This window comes from Oncorhynchus mykiss, chromosome 6 (genome assembly GCF_013265735.2).
Source record: "Oncorhynchus mykiss isolate Arlee chromosome 6, USDA_OmykA_1.1, whole genome shotgun sequence".
Lineage (NCBI taxonomy): Eukaryota > Metazoa > Chordata > Actinopteri > Salmoniformes > Salmonidae > Oncorhynchus > Oncorhynchus mykiss.
This window is the reverse complement of record NC_048570.1, coordinates 56,086,778-56,113,493: the sequence shown is the minus strand read 5'-3', so window position 1 is coordinate 56,113,493 and position 26,716 is coordinate 56,086,778. Positions and strand designations below refer to the sequence as shown.

Below are 26,716 nucleotides of genomic sequence, written 5' to 3'. Positions count from 1 at the left end.
TGGACTGTGGGTGGATTGTCTGAGATTTATCACAGTATACTGTAATGTTTTGTTTACCTGGTAGGTCACAAGGAAGGTTTTTGGACCAAACAATTACAGTGCCTTGCGAAAGTATTCTGCACCCTTGAACTTTGCGACCTTTTGCCACATTTCAGGCTTCAAACATAAAGATATAAAACTGTATTTTTTTGTGAAGAATCAACAACAAGTGGGACACAATCATGAAGTGGAACGACATTTATTGGATATTTCAAACTTTTTTAACAAATCAAAAACTGAAAAATTGGGCGTGCAAAATTATTCAGCCCCCTTAAGTAAATACTTTGTAGCGCCACCTTTTGCTGCGATTACAGCTGTAAGTCGCTTGGGGTATGTCTCTATCAGTTTTGCACATCGAGAGACTGACATTTTTTCCCATTCCTCCTTGCAAAACAGCTCGAGCTCAGTGAGGTTGGATGGAGAGCATTTGTGAACAGCAGTTTTCAGTTCTTTCCACAGATTCTCGATTGGATTCAGGTCTGAACTTTGACTTGGCCATTCTAACACCTGGATATGTTTATTTTTGAACCATTCCATTGTAGATTTTGCTTTATGTTTTGGATCATTGTCTTGTTAGAAGACAAATCTCCGTCCCAGTCTTTAGCAGACTCCATCAGGTTTTCTTCCAGAATGGTCCTGTATTTGGCTCCATCCATCTTCCCATCAATTTTAACCATCTTCCCTGTCCCTGCTGAAGAAAAGCTGGTTTAAAAGTTTAAAAAGTTTAAAAAGTTCAATTTTGGTTTCATCTGACCAGAGCACCTTCTTCCACATGTTTGGTGTGTCTCCCAGGTGGCTTGTGGCAAACTTTAAACAACACTTTTTATGGATATCTTTAAGAAATGGCTTTCTTCTTGCCACTCTTCCATAAAGGCCAGATTTGTGCAATATACGACTGATTGTTGTCCTATGGACAGAGTCTCCCACCTCAGCTGTAGATCTCTGCAGTTCATCCAGAGTGATCATGGGCCTCTTGGCTGCATCTCTGATCAGTCTTCTCCTTGTATGAGCTGAAAGTTTAGAGGGACGGCCAGGTCTTGGTAGATTTGCAGTGGTCTGATACTCCTTCCATTTCAATATTATCGCTTGCACAGTGCTCCTTGGGATGTTTAAAGCTTGGGAAATCTTTTTGTATCCAAATCCGGCTTTAAACTTCTTCACAACAGTATCTCGGACCTGCCTGGTGTGTTCCTTGTTCTTCATGATGCTCTCTGCGCTTTTAACGGACCTCTGAGACTATCACAGTGCAGGTGCATTTATACGGAGACTTGATTACACACAGGTGGATTGTATTTATCATCATTAGTCATTTAGGTCAACATTGGATCATTCAGAGATCCTCACTGAACTTCTGGAGAGAGTTTGCTGCACTGAAAGTAAAGGGGCTGAATAATTTTGCACGCCCAATTTTTCAGTTTTTGATTTGTTAAAAAAGTTTGAAATATCCAATAAATGTTGTTCCACTTCATGACTGTGTCCCACTTGTTGTTGATTCTTCACAAAAAAATACAGTTTTATATCTTTATGTTTGAAGCCTGAAATGTGGCAAAAGGTCGCAAAGTTCAAGGGGGCCGAATACTTTCGCAAGGCACTGTACATTTGGGCAACAAAAACAACCGCGTGTGCGTATGTGTGTCGGAGAGAGGGAGAGTGTATGTGTGGGTACATGTGTGTTTGTTTGTGTATGTGTGATTCTGTGCATCTTACCGCGGTCCACCAGGTCCCTGGGTTCACGAGGCCACAGTTGTCGCTGTACTCCAGACAGCAGGAATCGGGCACACGGCTGGCATTGTACACCTCAAACCAGTCCGTATGGTTGGTCACGCCACAGCAGCGGAACTACACCAGACAAGGACACTGAACGTTAATGACTGAACAGAGAGGAACACCAAAAATGCTACACACTAAAACCATTCTGCATGATTCATGAACAGAGATCGTTCTCTGGCATTTCCATATGTACGGTACCAGTCAAAAGTTTGGACACACCTACTCATTCAAGGGTTTTTCTTTATTTATACTATTTTCTACATTGTAGAATAATAATGAAGACATCACAACTATGAAATAACACATATGGAATCATGTAGTAACCCAATTTGTTTTAAACAAATCTAAATATATTTTATATTCTTCAAAGTAGCCACCCTTTACCTTGATGACAGCTTTGCACACTCTTGGCATTCTCTCAACCAGCTTCACCTGGAATGCTTTTCCAACAGTCTTGAAGAAGTTCCCACATATGCTGAGCACTTGTTGGCTGCTTTGCGGCCTAACTCATCCCAAACCATCTCAATTGGGTTGAGGTCGGGTGATTGTGAAGGCCAGGTCATCTGATGCAGCACTCCATCACTCTCCTTCTTGGTCAATTAGCCCTTTCACAGCCTGGAGGTGTGTTGGGTCATTGTCCTGTTGAAAAACAAATGATAATCCCACTAAGCACAAACCAGATGCGATGGCGTATCGCTGCAGAATGCTGTGGTAGCCATGCTGGTTAAGTGTGCCTTGAATTCTAAATAAATCACAGACAGCGTTACCAGTCTCTTCTTCTTATTGGTGTCCTTTTGTAGTGGTTTCTTTGCAGCAGTCTCCTCTGAACAGTTGGTGTTGAGATGTGTCTGTTACTTGAACTCTGTGAAACATTTATGTGGACTGCAATTTCTGAGGCTGATAACTCTAATGAACTCTAGGTCTTCCTTTCCTGTGGCAGTCCTCATGAGAGCCAGTTTCATCATAGCGCTTGATGGTTTATGTGACTGCACTTGAAGAAACTTTCAAAGTTCTTGAAATTGTCTATTGACTGACCTTCATGTCTTAAAGTAATGATGGACTGTCATTTCTCTTTGCTTATTTGAGCTGTTCTTGCCATAATATGGACTTGGTATTTTACCAAATAGTGCTATCTTCTGTATGCCACCCCTACCTTGTCACAACACAACTGATTGGCTCAAACGCATTAAGGAAAGAAATTCCACAAATGTACTTTTAACATGGCACACCTGTTAATTGAAATGCATTCCAGGTGACTACCTCATGAAGCTGGTTGAGAGAATGCCAAGAATGTGAAAAGCTGCCATCAAAGCAAAGTGTGGCTACTTTGAAGAATCTGAAATAGAAAATATATATCTTGATTTGTTTAAAACTTTTTGGGTTAATACATGATTCCATAAGTGTCATTTCATAGTTTTGATGCCTTCACTATTATTCTACAATGTAGAAAATAGTAAAAATAAAGAAAAACCCTTGAATAAGTACTGTATGTTAAACATATCTCTGTCACATCTTTTACTTGGATAGTTCTCCCTCATCACTCCAAAATGGTCATTACTGAATTTAAACTAGATTAACTTTGCCTGGGTGCATTTTGCAGTGTGGTAATGTATTCAATGGGGGAGGGTGGAGAGGGTTAACTTAGTCTTATGGAATGAGAACACTTGCTGCGGTTTTGACATGTGACTCAATCTAGAATTGAATCTTGAACACATGGTCTCACTCACTCACTCACTCACTCACTCACTCACTCACTCACGATGTGCAGTCAGTCACACAACTTCACTAATGCACACTATTCACTAATGCACACTATTCACTAATGCACACTACAAACAATCAAACTGGACTTTATAATGTAAAAAAGGGTCATTCTGTGATCAAATAGCCCAAAGTTTGATATCTTGAATCTGGTATCTTTTGACATCTCTCGGCAGCTTTCACCAGCAGTGCCTGCTGCATTTTTATCGGCTCCTTTTATTCAATCTTTTCTCTACTATCTTTCCTCACCGTGTGTTTCCTACTTTTCTTTTGCCCATGATTTGAGCTGTGGATTTTAGTCATGAATAATACAAAGCCAAGCACATCAAAGTGAGTGTGGAAACAAACAGTGTTGTTCTTCGGGGAGCCGTGCGGTCCAATTTGCATTTCTCTTACTGTTTGGCAGCCTATTTAAAGAATCCAAGGCTATTCTTATTGGTTGGAATCAGGTTAGATTGCATAATCCCTTGTCCCTATGAAGTGTCCCTATGATCATGTAATTAGCCTGCAGTACTGTATTTCTAAAAACTTGGCCTCTTTTAACACTATCCTGGTCCCAGATCTGATTGTGCTGTCTTGCTAACCCCTATGGTCATTGTCATGCATTGGTATAAACAGATCTGGGACCAGGCCAATTTAAGACAAGTGTACTGTTCTACTGCTGACCACCAGGGGGCAGTCTAAGCAGGACACATTGACTTACATTTTACATTTACATTTTAGTCACTTAGCATACGCTCTTATCCAGAGCGACTTGCAAGTAGGGTTAAGTGCCTTGCGTATGGACTTACATCAGTTTGTACGATCATCCAGGCGTTGGTCAAGCCTACGTTGCCTTCGGTGCCAAAGAGCTGGAGTCCCCTCTTCAAATCCCTCTGGGCATAGTGATCAACCTGGATACAAGACACACAAAGACATCAAGGTGAAGACATGGACATCCTTACTCATGCAAAACACACACACACAAACACTCTCTGTCTCTGTGTCTCCGAAACACAACTGATTTACGCATTCAGACAGTCAACAAACAATACATCAATCTGATATATTGCCATTGATCCAGAGCCTTTGCTCTCTCAAAAACTGTGCCAGTAGGGTAATGCAGTCTTTTGGCATGTTTGTGTAGAGGGCAACAGGCTGACACCATCAGTGGTCTGTTCAACCCACTGTCAAAAGGGCTCTCCCAACTTTGCTAAAATCACATTTGTTTACAGCCGTTTCAACACAGCCGCAATGTAGCATGAATAATAGACTCTATACCTGATATTTTTCTGAGCAAAATAATATATGGGTACAATGTAGAACACAAAGGTAACACAAAGGATAAAAGAGCATGAGGGGAAGTGTTACTAAAATACAATTTCATGATTTTAGCATTTGTTCTTGTCTTGTATTCCCTTCTGAAAATAACAGGAGCAAAATTTGCTCTGCTGAAAGCACAACGGGCCTTATTCTGACTTGAGATGCACGCTTAACTCTGACTTTCGTGTCATTCATTGACGTCAATGGGAGACAAATTCGAGTTTAGTGCTATCTCAAGTCAGAATACGGCCCTTAGGAAATATTTCTCCTTGTATCTTTCCAGCAGATACTGGCTCATACTTCCAATCATAACTTTGCTGACACTGCTGTAACTTAAAAAATGCATGATCAAATCTGTCTGGAAAAGATCAATCCACTCTGATCATTTTTGGGGGGAAATGTGAGGGGGATCTTGGAGGCCTGGTGGCCTGGCGATTAGGAGCTTGGGCCGGTGGCTGATGGATCGCTGGTTCGGGTCCCCGTTTTTGACCTTGTGGGAGATCTGTCGACGTGCCCTTGAGCAGGGCGTTGACCCTGGTTGCTTCTGTGTGTCGCTCTGAATGGGAGTCCGTTAGATGACCAATGTGATGTAGTTGTTGAGCGGCTTCACTGCAAGTATATTGTATGTTTTAAATATTCAATAAAAAATAAATAATAATATACTTTTAAAAATTATTCTAATAATAATAATAATAATAATTTAAAAAAGCATATCCCGTGTATCGCCTTGGAACACACTGACTCATATTATGCCAGATCACCACAAGACAGCTAAACCTGCCATATTAGATTAGAGATTCAAAGAAGGATTTTGCATCATTTTTCAGCAAATGGCAATTGCTGCGGCCTCACAGTCTTTAAAGTCATTGCTTTGAGGGATTCTAATCAACTTGACACTGCTTAAAGAAGCTACTGTTGTTTTATACACACTGTTATGGATTAGCCTGAATCATGTTGTCATCAAATGTGCAATTTAGAAACAGTGTGAAAACTCACCAAACACTCTCTTCCCAAAGCATCTCATTATACAGCACAAGAGCTATTCAAATCTTTCTCTAGGCCTCAAGGTTTGCTTCCTCAAGGTTTGCTTCTCATTCTTCTCTGCAGATCCTCTCAAGCTCTGTCAGGTTGGATGGGGAGCTTCGCTGCACAGCTATTTTCAGGTCTCTCCGGAGATGTTCGATCGGGTTCAAGTCTGAGCTCTGGCTGGGCCACTCAAGGACATTCAGAGACTTGTCCCGAAGCCACTCCTGCGTCTTGGCTGTGTGCTTAGGGTCGTTGTCCTGTTGGAAGGTGAACCTTTGCCCCAGTCTGAGGTCCTAAGCGCTCTGGATTTTCATCAAGGATCTCTCTGTACTTTGCTCCGTTCATCTTTCCCTCGATCCTGACTAGTCTCCCAGTCCCTGCCGCGGAGAAACATCCCCACAGCATGATGCTACCACCACCATGCTTCACCGAAGGGATGCCAGGTTTCCACCAGACGTGACGCTTGGCATTCAGGCCAAAGAGTTCAATCTTGGTTTCATCAGACCAGAGAATCTTGTTTCTCATGGTTCCTTTTAGTAAACTCCAAGCAGTCTGTCATGTGCCTTTTACTGAGGGGTGGTTTCCGTCTGGCACCTCTACCATAAACGCTTGATTAGTGAAGTACAGTAGAGATAGCACTTCACTAATCAAGGCCCTTCTCCCCCAATTGCTCAGTTTGGCCGGGCGGCCAGGTCTAGAAAGAGTCTTGGTGGTTCCAAACATCTTCTATTTAAGAATGATGGAGTCCACTGTGTTCCTTGGGACCTTCAATGCTGCAGACATTTTTTGGTACCCTTCCCAAGATCTGTGCCTCGACACAATTCTGTCTTGGAGCTCTACAGACAATTCCTTCGACCTCATGGCTTGGTTTTTGCTCTGACATGCACTGTCAACTTTGGGACCTTATATAGACAGGTGTGTGTCTTTCCAAATCATGTCCAATCAATTGAATTTGTTCTACAACTCCAAGTTGTAGAAACATCTCAAGGATGATCAATGGAAACAGGATGCACTTGAGCTCAATTTTGAGTCTCATAGCAAAGGGTCTAAATACTTATGTAAATAAGGTATTTCTAAAAACCTGTTTTCGCTTCGTCATTATGGGATATTGTGGGTAGATTGATGGGGGGGGGACGGGACAATTTAATCAATTTCAGAATAAGGCTGGAATGTAACACATTTTGGAAAAATCTGTGGATCTGAATACTTTCTGTATTTTTTACATTGCACTGTGTTAAATGTTTATTGGACGAGGAATCAGGAAATGTGAAGAGAAGGCGAAGGCTCTATGCATCGTCCCATTAACTAGGCAAGTCAGTTAAGAACAAATTCTTATTTACAATGACGGCCTACCCCGGCCAAACCCTAACCCGCACAACGCTGGGCCAATTGTGCGCCACCCTATGGGATTCTCAATCACGGCCGGTTGTGATACAGCCTGGAATCGAACCAGGGTCTGTAGTGACACCTCTAGCTAGATGCAGTGCCTTAGACCACCCGCTCGGGAGCCCTAACTGGTAAAATGGCAAACTGTTTATCTATGTTGGTCTGTGATAGCTCCCAGCAAGGATAGAATACTGTCAAAATGGGGAATTTTTGTGCTTCTATTCTCTCTGTAGGTATTCCTTTTAATGTGGTATGTTTATTCAAATGCATTCATATATATTCATATTTATTCATAGGGAAACATTGACAGGAGCTGTTCACGTTTTGTTTTCCAGTCTATTTTCCTCAATGCTTCTTTGCTCCAATTCTACTTATTGTATTATTGTTTTATCTCAACCTGATTGCAATATTGAATTCTATGAAGTTTAAATCAACAGATACTTTTACCAGACGTGGGTTCAAATAGTTTAGTATTTGTACTTTGAGCGATTGGTTGAGCCTGCCTGTAACGGCTGTCCTCTTCGTCTGAGGAGGAGTAGGAAGGATCGAACCAATATGTGTCCATGTTCATATTTATTTAAACTCAGAACACTAAGACCAAAATAACAAAAATAGACCAACACAAAACAGTTCTGGCTGGTACAGATACGAAACAGAAAACAACTACCCACAACTCAAGGGCAAAACCAGGCTGCCTAAGAATGGTTCTCAATCAGAGACAACGCCTCTGATTGGGAACCATACCAGGCCAAACCCATAGAAATACAAACATAGAACAAAACATAGAATACCCACCCACATCACACCCTGACCAAACTAAAAATAGAAACAATCTACAAAAGCAATCTACGGTCAGGGCGTGACACTGCCTGAGTGCCAGTTGATCCTGCCTGGAGTGCCTAAAGTCCAGCTAAAGTGTTTGAAGCAAAACAAATACTATTTGAACCCAGGTGTTTTTTGTTTTTTTACTGTCAACACCCCTACAGGATTTCAACAATGGGTTTCTCCTTTTCACACAAAGAACAGAACATTTTATGTCTTGTAGGTAGTCCAATGAATTAGTAATTTCATGTCGCCATTAATTTAATGGGTGAATCACTATGATTAGTAGTGTGTTTTACCAATCAAACGTTTCTCTCAGCACGAAATGAAACTTCTCCATGCTTGAAATGTATTCAGGAAGTGGTTACATGACTCAATTTCAAATTGCTTCATTGAACCTCAGTCCCATGCTGCTGAGGTTGAAATGTGCACCTTGTTTATGTAAGAAATATGATCCTTACTATTATATACAACAAACTGAGTTGTGCCACACATTGGAGAAAATGTCACTGTCTTTCATTTGAGTCACATTCTAATGCTTTCATCATTGACGTTTTTACAATTATTAATGAATTAATCATATTGTAAACTAATAAATGATTTAAAAAAACACATTATATAATGTGTATACCAACTGAAAGTGACTAACACCAACTCCAGGTGACTCTGACAACTTCCATGGACATGTGAGTCTGTCCTAATATGGACAACGTACGGATCACCATTTTCCTACAGTAATTGGTTTGACCGACACGGTTTCCTAGTTGGAAAGGAACCCCCGCCTGGCTGCTGTAACTTTTTTAATGACCCTATTTGATTAGGTGGTGATGAGACTAGGTCAGCGTTTCCCAATCCTGGTCTTGGGGAACCCGAGCGGAGCACATTTTAGTTTAGCTATTGAAGTCAGTCAAAGATGGCAAGGTTGGCAGCTGTAGGCTGGCATTAGGTGCCACGCGCTGATGTGTTGAAGGAACAGATGGGAGTGTTCAAGGCCATCAGTGGAGTAGCGGTGTTGTGGGAATGAGACCCGGCAACAGAATACTGATGAAGGATCAGAAATCAGCTCTCTGGGTAAAGTTTCCTCATTATTTCGTACTTTCTCATTTATGTTGAATCAACGTGGCTGGTAGGTTGAATATTTCTGAAATAGGGCAGCAACAGACTGTACACTGTTTTTGTAACTCAGATTTCCAGCGGTAACTGATACATTTTGCGATAACGCAAGTTGACATAACCATTAACGTCATGCGCCAACTCATTTGACCACTATGACCTTGCTGAATTGTGTGTTTAGTGCAGGGCTGAAATAAATGCCAGCACACACATCTGCCTTCCAGTACCCGTAATGGAAAACAATGTTTTAAAAAAGAACATATCCTTCCCAACAATAACATTAACATGTAACTCTCTTATGTACATATGGAATGGCCCTGCGGTTGAAGAACATCGTAGAGTCCATTTAAACTAGCCGCTGGAGGACCATTCCCTTTCTTTCCTAATTTCTTTCTTAAGTCCTACAGTACATCTACAGTACGCCTGGCTTTTACAGTGCTCCGGTCTTTTACCCAGTTTCTCATTGCACTGCTTTGTGTAGAACAGTTAAGAAATTAAACTGAATCATTCAGATCCGGAATGGAGGATAGGGATTCAGACATAGGGACTAGGGTGGGGACTGACATCCATAGCGGAAGGGATATAATGGCTGAAAGCCCAGGAAGATGCTACCAATCCAGGAACTCTTCTAGAATTACACACCAAGTGAGACAAACCAAAGGATGGCTGTGGGGCAGAGGATTCAGATTTAACAGAGCCTGTATGGGTTTTATTACATAACCACAGATAAAAAGCTATACACAGTACGAGAGTGGGAAAAATCAAATACACTCAAAGGAAATAAAGAGGGAGGAGAAAAATATCAAAGGGTAGGATCATTATTTACTAAAAGGTACAGGCGGAGACTGTAGACACCAACGGCCTTGGCCCTGGCCCTCGGGTAGCGAGGATGCCACAAGTCATGCATAATGGATTAGCCGTGGCCGAGATTGGAGGGCGTACCGTTATTGGCGCACCGCTTTTTCAGCTGGATTGAAATGCTGTGAATTGTACTATTGTGTCTGTGCATGCCAGTGTACTGGTGTGTATGTAGGAGCAGGATGTATGTGTGTGTGTGTGTGTGTGTGCGAATTTTATTATTAATCCCTTCCCAAGTTGGAAATGCTCTGATGTGTAGAGATGTATTTATGTTGAAAAGCCAATGCTCCTCTACTTTTCAATCCAGTTCCACAGACATGTGACATAAATGGAATAATGTGTCCCTGAACAAAGGGATAGTCATTATCTGGTGTGGCCACCAGCTTCATTAAGAACTGCAGTGCATCTCCTCCTCATGGACTGCACCAGATTTGCCAGTTCTTGCTGTGAGATGTTACCATCTCCACCAAGGCACCTGCAAGTTCCCGGACATTTCTGGGGGGAATGGCCCTAGCCCTCACCCTCCGATCCAACAGGTCCCAGTCGTGCTCAATAGGATTGAGATCCGGGCTCTTCGCTGGCCATGGCAGAACACTGTCATTCCTGTCTTGCAGGAAATCACGCACACAGAACGAGCAGTATGGCTGGTGGCATTGTCATGCTGGAGGGTCATGTCAGGATGAGCCTGCAGGAAGGGTACCACATGAGGGATGAGGATGTATTCCCTGTAACGCACAGCGTTGAGATTGCCTGCAATGACAACAAGCTCAGTCCGATGATGCTGTGACACACCATGACAGACCCTCTACCTCCAAATCGATCCCGTTCCAGAGTAGAGGCCTCGGTGTAACGCTCATTCCTTTGATGATAAATGCGGATCCGCCCATCACCCCTGGTGAGACAAAACCGCGACTCGTCAATGAAGAGCACTTTTTGCCAGTCCTGTTCTGTCCAGCAAAGGTGGGTTTGTGCCCATAGGTGACGTTGTTGCCGGTGATGTCTGGTGAGGACCTACCTTACAACAGGCCTACAAGCCCTCAGTCCAGCCTCTCTCAGTCTATTGCGGACAGTCTGAGCACTGATGGAAGGATTGTGCATTCCTGGTGTAACTCAGGCAGTTGTTGTTGCCATCCTGTACCTGTCCCGCAGGTGTGATGTTCGGATGTACTGATCCTGTGCAGGTGTTGTTACACGTGGTCTGCCACTGCGAGGACGATCAGCTGTCCGTCCTGTCTCCCTGAAGTGCTGTCTTAGGTGTCTCACAGTACGGACATTGCAATGTATTGCCCTGGCCACATCTGCAGTCCTCATGCAGCATGCCTAAGGCACATTCACGCAGATGAGCAGGGACCCTGGGCATATTTCTTTTGGTGTTTTTCAGAGTCAGTAGAAAGGCCTCTTTAGTGTCCTAAGTTTTCATAACTGTGACCTTAATTGCCTAAGCTGTTTGTGACTTAACGACCGTTCCACAGGTGCATGTTCATTAATTGTTTATGGTTAATTGAACAAGCATGGGAAACAGTGTTTAAACCCTTTACAATGAAGATCTGTGGAGTTATTTGGGTTTTTACGAATGATCGTTTAAAGACAGGGTCCTGAAAAGGTGACTTTTCTTTTTTTGCTGAGTTTATATTATTACATTCTGTGAGACTTAAACGCTACTGGAATCAACCACAATAAAAATAAATATATAAGAGTGAGACGTCGCCTTACCTGGTCTTGGTAAACAAAGAAGAGCATGATGGACAGAATCTCCAAGAAGAAGATCAGCAGAAGGAGGATGAAGAACTGTGGAGAGAGAGAGGCGAGAGGGAGAGGAGAGAGAGGGACAGGAGAGAGAGAGAGGAGAGAGAGGGACAGGAGAGAGAGAGGGGAGAGAGAGGGAGAGGAGAGAGAGGGAGAAAGCGGGGAGAGAGAGAGAGAGAGGAGAGATTTTTACGAGTTGACCCATCAGGCCCAGGAAACGCTCGCCAGAGACATATTACATGCCTGTGTATTATGAGATTTAACTTGAGAAAGGAAGAGCAGGGAGACAGGGGAGCAGGCCAGACAAAGTGTCAGGAAGAGTGAGTTGAGGAGACATGGAAGATCGAACGCCTTTAGATCATTCTGCCTTATATATATTTAAGACTGACAAGAGAAGAAGTGGAGGAGTGGGACAGTAATACTCAGAGAGACAGGTTGGGCCGTGATACAGTGAGCTACAAAAATATTGGGACAGTGACACATGTATTTGGCTCTGTACTCCAGCACTTTGGATTTTAATTGATACAATGACTAAGAGGTTAAAGTGCAGAATGTTAGCTTTCATTTGAGGGCATTTTTATCCATTATCATTTTGAACAGTTTAGAAATTAAAGCACTTTTTGTACATAGTACCCCCATTTTAGGGGACCAAAAGTATTAGGAGGAATTCACTTATGTCTATTAAAGTACTAAAAAGTAAAGTATTTGGTCCCATATTCATAACACGCAATGATTACATCATGTGACTCTACAAATATCACACCCCCTGTTATTGTAATGGTGAGAGGTTAACATGTCTTTGGGGTATTTTTTGCATCTGAAACTTTCCCACTCATCATTATTCACGATTCATTTAGGATTATCCATAATCATGTTAGCGCCCACATTCATGTAGAAGTGGTTAGAAACATATTCTATTCTTATTTACAATTTACAATAACAGAGACTCCAAAATGACACAATACATTATTTACCATTCATTTCTATTGTGCACAAAATAATCTGAATCACAACCAAAACAAACAGCAAATGCATCCAACAAATTTGTCGAGTCACAAGCTCGACGTAGTCAGTGCGTGATTTATTTTATTTTCTCACCAGCCAAAAGGTTTCTGCCCTAGTGCACTTCATCTCTCTCTCGCTGACTCTCTCTCTCTCCCTCCCTCTCTCCTCCTGAACTCATACAAACCAAATGGAATTTGTAGCCGGCATCAGACAAAAAAGTACTCTTGCAATATACCGAAGTCGAAACCAAAAACAATTCATCAATTAAGGAAATTAGAAACAGAGAAACTGAGTTACTTCAATTAAGATGGAAGTTAGAAAACCAATTGGCTGTCAGTTAAAGAGGATGTCAGGGAGTCGGTAATTGAATGGTAATCATATCTACTGCCAGAACCTCCTTCCCTCTAAAACGTCTCAGTCTGACATGATATTGGTTGTAATGTGATAGCAGGCAATCCATCAATCAAGTTGATAGTTGACTCATTCCCATGCCACAGTTCGAATGAGAACCACATGCTGCTGAGTGAACTAACAAGCAACATTGAGCTTGGCCAATGTTAGGGCGGCAGGTAGCCTAGCGATTAAGAGCGGTGGGCCAGTAACTGAAAGGTTGCTGGTCCAAATCCCCAAGGTGGAAAAATGGGCTGTTCTGCCCTTGAGCATGGCAGTTGACCAACAACAACTGCTCCCTGGGTGTGGATAACATGGATGTCAATTAAGGCAGCCACCCGCACCTCTCTGATTCAGAGGGGTTGGGTTAAACGTGGAAGACGCATTCAGTTGTGCAACTGACTAGGTATTGCAAAGCCTTTGTCATCCACTTAATGCCTCACAACTGCTGGCGACTTTATGTGAAAACAACAAAAGTATGTGGCTGTGAGGGTAGCCCCCACTACAGTAGCCAAACCAGCCCTGTTATTTATGCCATGACTTGTTTCTCCTCTCGTCAGGCTTTGATGATATCCTAGTTTAGTGGAGATCAATGCCTTGGCAGTGAGAGCGATGAGGAGAACTATAATGAAACTGCTGGTTGACCATTGATCTCGGGCGGTTTATCGACTCTCTGTGATTCACATTCAGCATGAAAGCTACCGAGGGTCTTTGTTGATAGACGGAAGAGGGAGAAACTGAAGGCATGCCACTGTCAGACGGTGCCTCCCAAATCAATACCTTTAGGAATCCAGCTACGTCGGACCGATAACTAACTTAGGGTGGTGGGAAGGTTACAACTGTGCCAGGTCCCAAATTACTCTCGACTGGCGGCCCTTTTGCTTTGTTGTGTAGCCACTGATCTGAAAGGATGGGTTACGCGAAAGCAATGCTGTGGTGTTTTTAAAGATTGCACCAATGTCAGATTCCGGCCCACTAACTAAAACCCAACCTTCCGCTCTTCACCTTTGACCTGGGGCTAGTCTTGCACGTCTCATTTCACACCCACAGAGATTTAGTAGAGATTTAACTCCTGGACTGTGACTTAATGCAGTGAGTCTGTGGTGGAGGTAGAAGCTTCCAGAGAGGCTGTTATTAGCCGCAGACAGGGCTCTAAAGTGCAACCAATTGGTTCGTATGCGACCAGGAGTGTTATTTTGGGAGCACTGTGCGACTCTGCGAGTGCAGAGTCAATGGCGTCATGGTTGCACCATTAATACAGCGGAAACGGCTTGCTTATAGCCCAACCAGGTCAAATGACCTGACCCATATTACCAGCACCTCATTTTTATCTACCTATAGTGGATCGCAGGGACCACATTTGACATTCATAAGCCATGTCTTGGGCCATTCTAAAACTACTCACATGTCGTTAAACATTTGTTTACACCAGTGTTGTAAAGTACATAAGTAAAAAATACTTTGAAGCACTACTTAAGTCGTTTTTTGGGGGTATCTGTACTTTACTATTTTATTTTTGGCAACTTTTACTTCACTACATTCCTGAAGAAAATAATGTACTTTTTACTCCATACATTTTCCCAAGATCCCAGTTGTCTTGAAAGTAGGGCCGATTTCAAGTTTTCATAACAATTGGTCATCTGCATTTTTGGACGCCGATTATGGCCGATTACATTGCACTCCACGAGGATACTGCGTGGTAAGCTGACCACCTGTTACGCGAGTGCAGCAACGAGCAAGTTGCTAGCTAGCATTAAACATATCTTATAAAAAACAATCACTCTTAACATAATCACTAGTTAATTACACATGTTTGATGATATTACTAGTTTATCTAGCTTGTCCTGCGTTGCAAATAATCAATGCCTGTTAATTTATCATCGAATCACAGCCTACTTCGCCAAACAGGTGATGATTTAACAAGCGCATTCGCGAAAAAAGCACTGTTGTTGCACCAACGTACCTAACCATCAACATCGATGCCTTTCTTAAAATCAATACACAAGTTTAGATTCTTTTAAACCTGCATATTTAGTGAAATGTTTTTTTATTGCCTGCCATGTTAGCAGGCAATATTAACTAGGGAAATTGTGTCACTTTCTGTGCAAGCAGAGTCAGGGTATATGCAGCAGTTTGGGCAGCCTGGCTCGTTGCGAACTGTGTGAAGACCATTCCTTCCAAACAAATACATTTTCCAGAATTGTACATAATTATGACATAACATTGAAGGTTGTGCAATGTGACAGCAATATTTTGACTTAGGGATGCCACCCGTTTGATAAAATACGGAACGGTTCCGTATTTCACTGAAAGAATAAACGTTTTGTTTTCGAAATGATAGTTTCCGGATTTGACCATATGAATGACCTAAGGCTTGTATTTCTGTGTGTTTATTATATTATAATTAAGTCTATGATTTGATATTTGATAGAGCAGTCTGACTGAGCAGTGGTAGGCAGCAGCAGGCTTGTAAGCATTCATTCAAACAGCCCTTTCCTGCGTTTGCCAGCAGCTCTTCGCAATGGGGCGGCAGGGTAGCCTAGTGGTTAGAGCGTTGGACCGGAAGTCTGCAAGTTCAAACCCCCGAGCTGACAAGGTACAAATCTGTCGTTCTGCCCCTGAACAGGCAGTTAACCCACTGTTCCTAGGCCGTCATTGAGAATAAGAATTTGTTCTTAACTGACTTACCTAGTTAAATAAAGGTTTAAAAAAATAAAACCGCCGCGCCACCTTGCTGTTCAAGTGAGCACAGCACAACAAGTTGAGTACAAAAATGTATTGTACGCTGCTGCATAAATTATGTAATAATCCAGGGAGATATGTATACTGTAGCTACAGTAAGAAAGTAATACTAAGTGTATGTTGTGCAGTAAGCTGTTAGTAGCACATGTGCCTCACCCTAATAATTTGGTCCCTTTTCCCCTCCAAATTTTGCCTACAGTCCTGACTTGGTGGTGCACATGTATAGCCTGTTTTAGATAAATATAATCATTGAATATTGTAAGAGCTTTCATTGTCTGCTCATATGCCCCCTTTATTTATCCAACGGTTCTGACTCTGTGTACTATGCCATAGTTTGTATGTCTCAATTGTCAGTAGAAACCACATTTGTTTAAGCAAGTCAGCCATATCAACCCCCTTGGGTTGTGCCGTGGCGGAGATCTTTGTGGGCTATACTCGGCCTTGTCTCAGGATGGTAAGTTGGTGGTTGAAGATATCCCTCTAGTGGTGTGGGGGCTGTGCTTTGGCAAAGTGGGTGGGGTTATATCCTTCCTGTTTGGCCCTGTCCGGGGGTGCCCTCGGATGGGGCAACAGTGTCTCCTGACCCCTCCTGTCTCAGCCTCCAGTATTTATGCTGCAGTAGTTTATGTGTCGGGGGGCTAGGGTCAGTTTGTTATATCTGGAGTACTTCTCCTGTCCTATCCGGTGTCCTGTGTGAATTTAAGTATGCCCTCTCTAATTCTCTTTCTCTCTTTCTTTCTCTCTCTCGGAGGACCTGAGCCCTAGGACCATGCCTCAGGACTACCTGACATGATGACTCCTTGCTGTCCCCAGTCCACCTGGCCGTGCTGCTGCTCCACTTTCAACTGTTCTGCCTGTGATTATTATTATTTGACCATGCTGGTCATTTATGAACATTTGAACATCTTGGCCATGTTCTGTTATAATCTCCACCCGGCACAGCCAGAAGAGGACTGGCCACCCCTCATAGCCTGGTTCCTCTCTAGGTTTCTTCCTAGGTTTTGGCCTTTCTAGGGAGTTTTTCCTAGCCACCGTGCTTCTACACCTGCATTGCTTGCTGTTTGGGGTTTTAGGCTGGGTTTCTGTACAGCACTTTGAGATATCAGCTGATGTACGAAGGGCTATATAAATAAATTTGATTTGATATCAGCTATGTTTTTTTCAAAAGCAGTAAATGAGGCTGAATGTGTGAGGATCGAAGCTGGAGACGAGGGTACAGGGAGAACATTTAATAAACAATGGACATGAGACCGAACAGGAACCGAGTCTAGAAAGGGGAAAAATAACAACATCAATGCTGACACAGGGAACAAACTGAGGAGCAGACAGATATAGAGGGGGTAATCAACAAAGTAATGGAGTCCAGGTGAGTCTAATATTGCGCTGCTGCGCTTAATGGTGGTGACAGGTGTGCAAAATTAAGGGCAGCCTGGCGCCCTCAAGCGCCAGAGAAGGAGAGCGGGAGAAGGTGCGACAGAATTAACTATTTCGCTGCCAGACAAGGCTCTCCTGAAAGCCAGGTGTAGCAGTGGTAAGGTGTTGGGACTCTGCTGTTGGGACAGCTTTATGTAGGCCCTAAAAGTGTGTGGGCACCGTTTGTCACCGTTATAGTGCAATTAATGTATTGTTTAGTGTTGTGTAGTGGGTTTGCTGGCCTGCATCTATAAACATGTTGTTTTTTTGCCCCGCCAAGATTTACATGCTAAAATCGCCACTGGCAAGGCTACATGTCCATAATCACATCCTGTATCACTTAGAATGAATCAATGTAATTGGCATGCATTCTAAGTGATCTGTTAGTGTGGATATTGGAAAAAAGGTTTGTATTCTCCATTGAATCTCATGGAGATAATGGAATAAAACATGAAAACATATCCTCACTAATAGACTGACAAGACGTTCAGTACACAACTGTTGTAAAACGCCGTCCACAACAAGTTATTGCCGTCCACAACAAGTTATTGCCATGTTACAAATTACCACTCAACCGTATTACTTTTAACCACGATACATATCAGGCACGAAGCACCACAGCACTTCAACAATTACCACGGTCAAATCTTAATCCATTCCCCTCAATGATCAGTTCAGTTATCAAATCTCTAATTGCTCTTCTAATGAAAGCAGAGGGTTAGAGCTGTCTATTTCTAAATCGATGTGAAGGCTCAAGATGATTCGTCAGTCGCTGCGAAAAAGCCTTTGCGAACATCGTCTTCCTATCAAATCGACACAGCGGTCCAACCGGCTAGGCATTCTGGGAGAATGTCAAGGCTGATACTAATGAGGGGCTTTAGCGCTACGATATGTTTGATGGTCGCTCCCATGGGGCCAGTAATTGAGCCACCTGCTGCGCTGCTGTCAAACTTTATTTAATTGCTAGGTTTAAAGGCTAAGTTAACAGTCATTCCAAGTAAATCAACTATATGGTTTGTTATACGATGCGAGACTTGTTCTTAGCAACCAGAGACAATTATGACTTGAAATAGTGTTTTTAATGGAAAGATCTTCATGGTGCTTGGAGTTATGAATGCTGGTCTAAAGTTCCCGCATGGGCCACATATACTGAAACTACATAATATGTCACTGTCTGTTGATGTTGACATCTGTATGTTGCTTTGGATAAAAGCATCTGCTAAATTACAATTTACAAAATGTGAATACAACATGATGCTTACTGCAGAAATGGGAATGTGTATAAAAACGAATTATCGCGGTTCTTTTTGTCAACAAGAGTGGCAGATACTCTTTGTTAGATACTCACACTCAGCAATAGCGGACGACTTTCTTTGACAGCTCCGACACAGCCGAGGCAACCAATCACCATGATGATGGTCCCGACCGCAATGAGTAGATTGGCTGCTGAGAGGGATGGGAGGGATGAGGAGAGTGTGGCAAAGTTGCCCTGGGTCACTGACAGCCATACCCCCACGCCCAGTATTCCACAACCCCCCAACTGTCAGAGAAAGAAGGAGGAGAGAGAAAGACAAAGGAAGAAAGAAAGAAAGAAAAAATTGAGAAAGTGAGTAGCATAAACAAAAAACACAACAGGATTATTTGGTGCACACATACATCTAAACACAACACACACAATCCCAAGGCGATGCCAGGAAATGCATTGCCCGGCATGCTCAACCAAGACTAGAATACTCGATTTGCATGGCTAAATATGTGATTATTGTTTTTCTCCCGCACTTCTATTCCCAACTGTAGAACAACAGCAGATCTTTTTAATCAGCTCTTGAGCTCAAAGTAGGGCAGGTCATGAATAAAACTGCTCTGAAGCGTTGTGTGCTGCCGCTCCAATCACTTAAGACAGGTTGGTGCAAGTCATCCATCACCATCCACCATGATCAGAATACTAGAACAGCTGGGAATTAGAAGATGATTATACCGCTGTCTCTCCTCATACCCCTGAGAGAGAAGTCAGAAGGGAATCATAGTCAGAGAGAGGGAGAGCGATAGGAAAGGAGAGAGAGAGAGGAAAGAGAGAGAAAAGACCGGGAATTTGGTAGACAGATACAGACAGGGTACTGCATTAATGTACATGAAATAACAATGACAAGTTAAAACAGACATGCTCCAAGGCCCTATGTTATCGACACATACAGTAGCGCTTTACATGGTACAATGTCATACTTAAATATCACATGCTCTGTGCCTCTGTTAGTACAACATCTCCATAACATACTGCTGCTGAGAGGGCCTCATACTGACAGCCACAGTATGTGGACTGCCCTCTAACCCTGAAAATGTGATGGAGAGAGATGTACAGATCAGACCGCCTGACAGCGCTAGAGGGATGATAGGAAAATGATCTCGGGAGCCTTCACAGAACTCCCGTCTGCCCTACTTATGAGACTACACTTCCCTCTTGTCATGGTTCATGAATCCATGGTGTTCTATGTGAGACTCTGCTTGTGTCCCAAATGGCACCCTAATCCCTATATAGTGCACAACTTTTGACCAGAGCTTTATGTGACTAGGTCAAAAGTAGTGCACTACATAGGGAATAGGGTGCCATTTGGGATGTACCCTCTATGTCGTAGTCCCTTTAAGAGTTAATTTGATGAGAAAAAGAAAACTCTTAAAGGCTATTCATTGTGAGGCCAGACTGCCGTCCCTTTCAATCAAGAGTATTATTCAGTGTGTTGGTTATACTCGCGCACTTACTTTTGTTAAATTAAACTGCACCTGTACATAGCCCATCTATAATTTAGCCCAAACAACTACCTCTTCCCCTACTGTATTTATTTATTTATTTTGCTCCTTTGCACCCCATTATTTCTATCTCTACTTTGCACATTCTTCCACTGCAAATCTACCATTCCAGTGTTTTACTTGCTATATTGTATTTACTTCGCCACCGTGGCCTTTTTTTTGCCTTTACCTCGCTTATCTCACCTCATTTGCTCACATTGTATATAGACTTATTTTTTCTACTGTATTATTGACTGTATGTTTGTTTTACTCCATGTGTAACTCTGTGTCGTTGTATGTGTCGAACTGCTTTGCTTTATCTTGGCCAGGTGGCAATTGTAAATGAGAACTTGTTCTCAACTGGCCTACCTGGTTAAATAAAGGTGAAATTAAATGCTGATGGTGTTATGCTATAGATGTCCTTGTGGTAAAATGAAAACTAATAAAAGCAACAACAAAAAAGTAACTACCAAAAGTAAACAACGGCAGTTCTATAGCTATTTCCAAACCATGTCAATGTAGCCTACAATCGTATAAATTGAAAAGCACATGCTTGAGAGAAAGTATAACGACGAAACCTTCATTATGACATATCTCAGCCAGCAGATGAGCTGTGCCAACTCAAGCTTTGATAAGGGCATGGCATCATGAACATACCATAACCATATATATACCATAAACATACCATAACATACCATAACATACCAATCACTTTCAACTGGTGTTTCATTGCTTGGAATATAATCTGGCAGTCTATGTTTTTAGAGGTGTAGAAATATGGAAAGATGGCACATCTGGTCTGTCGAGAATAGACGTTACGAAACTTCTATTAGACCAAATAAGCCTCGTGTCAAAATTGCAACTGATTTTTATTCCCCGCCCCCCATACAAAAATTCCTCACTTACTAATAATCTATGATCTGCTTAAACATAGATTTTGTGCGGAATAAACCTTCTTGCTTCACCTCTTCCTCTCTGCCCTAACCCCAATCTTAAAGGGGAAATCAGCAGTTGCTACATCCATTTTGTTGACTTAGAAATTGTGACCCGTTTCAGGAAGCTAGGCGTATGTTGCACGTCACTACTTCACAAGAGAGGCATTTGAACGTAATTGCAGAATGTAGTCCATCACAACTTTTCCACACTGACCTTTATTAATAGCAATGTTGTTAAGACCAGTAGCAACACTTTTGCAGATCTCCATGGCTAACATTATATCTTTCAAAAAAGCTGCAGTAGCAAGGATTATCTGCACATACGGAGCAGCTCATGTTATAGACAGACGACTGCTACATGGAAGACCAATCCGAACTCATCTCTCGGCATGTCCAGCCCATCCATTATCTTAGCCAATCATGGCTAGCGGGAAGGTTCCTGTCTTCTTCTGTGGCTCAAACCAACTAGGCTCATAATTTAACAATTTTATTCATATTTACAGAAGGCATACAAGTTTATTATTAAGGCACATGAAAGTTCACGTTCCAGAAGGCATTTCTGACAACAACAAAAAATGTATAAAAGAAACTATGAAGTAGTGACGTCTGCACCTACAGTAGCTTCCTGAAACGGGTCACATTTTGTAGTTCTACGTCTCTACTTTTATCCAATGTAAAAAACACTATTTAGAATTTTGCAACATAAGACCAAATAGAGGTGGCCAGTCACAGTTAATGATATGTACCTACTGATTGTTTGAGAAAATAACTTATAAACATCTCATGAGCTTAGTTCAACTGTCTTACCCCATCATAACCCAAAATATAAACTAGTTTTACTCCAATGTTTGTCAACAAAGTAAATGTAAGCAAACACAATATAGCCTCAAAACATGCTTAAAACTATAATTTTGATATCCCGGATGGTCAGTCCTTGCATCCATAGCTCTGTCTATGAATTTGAGAGTGGTTACATTTCTCCAGCACCGTCCTTTTGTATTTTTACCAAAATGGGTGTGGAGTCGTTTTGTTTTTGTTTCCACTGACGATTTTCGCTTTGACCCTTAAGCCTCGATCAGACCAAAAGTGTCATTGCATCAATGATGCGTCATGAATTCTGCAGTCAAACTTTTTAAATGATAGAATCCAACATTTTACTGGATATGTGTGTAACCAACTATTTCCGTCAAGTCCAACGTATACAGAACGCACAGCAACTGCCTCTGCAATGCTGCAAGGCAAACTCGGCACACAATTGGATACAAATGTATACTGAACAAAAATATAAACGCAACATATAAAGTGTTGGCCCCATGCTTCATGGACTGAAATAAAAGATCCCAGACTTTTTCCATACGCACAAAAAGCTTATTTCTCTAAAATGTTGTGCACAAATTTGCAGTTTTGTCACACAACACACAATGCCACAGATTTCTCAAGTGTTGAGGGAGCGTACAATTGGCATGCTGACTGCAGGAATGTCCACAAGAGCTGTTGCCAGATAATTAAATATTAATTTCTCCACCAAAAGTAACGTCAAACATTGTTTGGCAGTATGTCCAGCCAGCCTCAAAACCGCAGACCACGTGTAACCACGCCAGCCCAGGACCTCCACATCCGGCTTCTTCACCTACAGGTATCGTCTGAGACCAGTCACCTCGACAGCAGGAAAAACTAATTCTGATTGGCTGGGCCTGCCATACCCAGTGGGTAGGCTTATGACCCCTCAGGGCTACCCATGGCTGCGCCCCTGCCCAGTCATGTGAAATCCATAGATTAGGGCCTGATTAATTTATTTCAATTGACCGATTTCCAGAGTTAAAAAAATATCAGCACCAACATGTCTCCTTCCTTTCCTCATGGTGTACTAAATTTCACCTTAAACTTAGGAATCTCGCTCTCTTTATCGGCAATTAACTAGATCATATCCCGGGGGAAATGTATGTAATTAAACGTCCCAATTGGCAAGACAACTTAATTCCAGACATTTGCATAAATACGGCACGTTTAAAACACTGCCCCACTTTTCTACTCACATTCACATGACAAAAACGTTTGAGGGGAGAAATACTAGTAATGGGTCGTTTGCCAGCTAATAGCTCTTTTTGAAGAACTTTGGGAAGCAAATCGCATCGTTGAAAGAGCTGTTCATGTGGCTCCCTGATTTACATACTGCTACTACTGCTTTTTGAGCTTCAAACAATGATTATCTGCAAATAAGTTACAAAATCATTATCTGAAGATGGTAAATTCTCACTGCAGAACCATAAATAGTGGGGAGAACACGTCATTCTGGTCCACGCTTATGTGTAAAAACAATTTAAAAACTTGAATAATTTGTCCAGATAAAAAGTACTTGAACGTGCATATCACGATCTGACATAATGGTAGCCTACTTTTTGGGCTTTACATGAGTGATTTTCAAGCATTTTGAATTAAGAGCCGGTTGGGAGCCTAATGATGCGTCTCTTTTACGTGAACGGAGCCAAATGATGATGCTCATTCCAAAAGAGTCGGAATGCCCATCACTAAGAAATACGGGTGTATTTTCAGTTCAATTTCAGTAGGGAGTTCTTGTTTACATGACACCACAGAGGCGTTGTGGCTAGTGGACGAGCTGCATATCAAAAGGGTCTCAGCACTGAAATGTAGCCCTATTTATGCAGGGGGTATTATGCATCATGCAGTGTTATGAATTGGATGATAGCCCGTTTTACAGCACAATGCGAGATGATTTCTAGCAGTGGTAAAAACAGAGCATTTCCCCCCCCCCAAAAAAAAAATAACATCAAGGTTTTTATTGACTATTCAATTAGGGACAGGTTGGGTCCCACATCATCAGGTTCAATCTGAATTTGATGAAAGGTTGAAGTTGTTGATCACCGCAAGTCGTTTCTTACAAGCAGCTAAGAACAATTCACCATACTTAAAGACTATAGGCTACATCTCAGCAGTTCTGTAACGTTAAGAGAAACCCAGTACATTTGTAATCAGATGTAGATGTGTATTAAAACCAATTGTTTATTCCACTTTCGGCATGGAAAATATTGCAATGGTGTTCAGTAATTATGCTTCTGCATAATTACCAGTGATTAATTGGACTAATTCATCAACTCAGTAAAGGACTCGTCCTTTTGAATCTCTCACTAGCAGCGAGTTGGTTCAACACCAAACTAAGACAAATGATTGGGCTCCCGAGTGGCGCAGCGGTCTAAGACACTACATCTCAGTGCTAAAGGTGTCACTATAATGCCAGCTTCGAATCCAGGCTGTATCACATCCGGCTCTGATTGAGAGTCCCATAGGGGCGGCGCACTATTGGCACAGCGTCGTCGGGGTTTGGCTGGAGTAGGCCGTCATTGTAAATAAGAATTTGTTCTTAAATGACTTGCCTAGTTAAATGAAGGCTAAATACAATTAGTGAGTCTAAGCAGATTGTTCATTCTTTGTTAAGTGGGTTGAAAGAGGGAGCTGAATCGCCCCTGAGGCCTTCTGGTGTCTATAGCTAAAACTGGTGCCAAACAACAGTTTTTTTTTACCCTGTTCCCATAATCTGTTTGTTTGGTCTCGCCAACTCCTATATGACAATGACCATAGGAGTTGGCAAGACGGCACAATCAGATCTGGGACCAGGCTACTGATTTGTATCTTCTTACATATCAGTATTCAGAACATCATCTCTATACTCCAGATGTTATAGATCACTATCCAGGAGTCCCCACAGTAATGCTGTATGTATTATCTGCCAAATGTGTCCCTCCGCTCTGTCACATCTCCCACAATCTGTTTGTATATGTGGGAGTTAGAATAGATAAAGGGAAAATGCTTTCGGTATGCATTTATAGTTTGTTGTGCTAGTGGGTAAATCTGTCATTTCTATCCAGGTCTCAGATATTGGAACTTAGACACTCCTATTCCCAAGCATCAAAGGAGCACATGTTTCAGGATGTGATTTGGTGTCATCATACAAAAAAGTGTGGCGGTAATTTATGACAGAAGAAAGCAGCAAAGCCAGTAATGCTTTCTCAGCGTTTGAATAGACAAAATAAATGATGACTATACAGACTCTGCAGTTGTTGCAGAGTAATATACAGTATCTCCTTCTAGAGTAGAGCCAGGGTTCATAAATAATAATACTCTTAGATGCAAACTATCAGTCATGCATTTGTATCACCCCCCCCCCCCCCAAAAAAAAAAAAAAAAATGGAGGCACACAGGAGAGCATCTGATACACAGCCTGAGGACCAGTGGAGCTCTTGCATATATCCTGGTAGTGCTAGCAAGCTACATCCTAAATCCCCCTACTACTGTCTTGAAAGGCTAAAGGGCCTTGAATATTAAGATGCTCTCGTCCCCAATACTATAATGTTTCCCCTTCATGGTGAATAGAGAGCTCCCGGCTAGCAGCTAACCTCTTCACCACCATGTTATCATCCCTAGCTTCCAAACAGACACCATTACTCCTCGTTCTCCACCGTGAAAGCCCACGTGCTGCGAGTATTCCGGCAGGTGCTACACATTGGTGGTGGATGGGGTAATTTACCTAATATACAATGGAAAGTGTTTTGAGACCATAAAATGCAATTTATCACTCTGGCGGCGGTTCATTCAAGACAGAGGTCCCAATTCAATCTAAATCGAAACGCTTGTCATTAACAAGAACGCAATCCAGGGAAAGAAGGATGCATTGCATCATCTTGAGACCATTGCATCTTGAGACCATAGCTTTTTTCAGAGTATAGCCAAGTGGCGGTTTGAAACTGATTCAGATTGTTTAATAGTCACAGGGTTGTAGGTGTGATTGCAGCGTACAGTGAAACTCTTATGCTTCGAGCTCCAACATGCAGAACTAGTGAAATAAAATAATGAAAATGGTAATACAAAAAAACTATAGAAATAGCACTATATTCATAATAACAACTGAGGCAGAGATGAATAAATAAATGTCCATTGGGGTGGAGGCAGAGTAAAGAGGTGGTGAGGGGGGTGAGGTGGAGGGGGTGAGGTGGAATGACCATAGGGGGAGCAGAAGCATGATCATTGAGTGAAATCAAACCAAAAAGTCATAATATAAATATTAACAACAGCAACAGTGATGAATGTCGTTGGGGTGGGGGCAGAGTAATGTCCGTTGGGGCGGAGAGGAGAAAGAATGTCCATAGGGGGAGTAGCAGGGGTAAGATAGGTGAGAGTTGAGGGTGTCCATAGGGGGAGGAGAGCAGGTATCTGACTAGAGGTGGCTATTCAGCAGCCTGATGGTCTGAGGGTGGAAACTATTGGCCAGTCTTTTTTTTTTTTTTGCCATGATGCTCCTGTACTGCCTGCGTCTGAGTGATTGAAGCGGGGAGAACAGGGCGTGGCTTAGGGGACTGGGGTCCCTGGTGACCTTCTTGGCCTTCATGCAACACCTGGTGTTGTAGGTGTCCTGTTGGGCAGGCACTGTGTGCCCAATGGTGCGCTCGACTGCACGTATCGCCCTGTGAAGTGCCTTGCGGTCCGCGGGAGTGGAGTTGCCGTACGGTATGCTCTTGATGGTGCTCCTGTAGAACACTGTGAGAGCCCTCGGGGGACAGGCCAAATGTCCTCAGCATCCTGAGGTTGAAGAGTCGCTGTCGTGCCTTCTT

At 42.4% G+C, this 26,716-nt stretch overlaps 1 protein-coding gene across 3 annotated transcripts in view; it reads right to left on the bottom strand.

Annotated features, from left to right (window-relative positions):
- LOC110526175 (tetraspanin-4) overlaps positions 1 to 26,716 on the bottom strand; it is a 100,123-nt gene that overhangs the window by 7,254 nt on the left and 66,153 nt on the right. For 2 of the 3 annotated variants that reach the window (XM_021606851.2, XM_021606850.2), the window contains 4 exons: positions 18,722 to 18,913; positions 11,791 to 11,865; positions 4,362 to 4,463; positions 1,747 to 1,878 (listed from right to left, as the gene is read on the bottom strand). In XM_021606851.2, coding sequence (XP_021462526.2) covers positions 1,747 to 1,878; positions 4,362 to 4,463; positions 11,791 to 11,865; positions 18,722 to 18,913 — 501 coding nt within the window. The remainder of the gene's footprint in view (positions 1 to 1,746; positions 1,879 to 4,361; positions 4,464 to 11,790; positions 11,866 to 18,721; positions 18,914 to 26,716) is intronic. The other variant, XM_036980465.1, reaches the window with a different exon arrangement.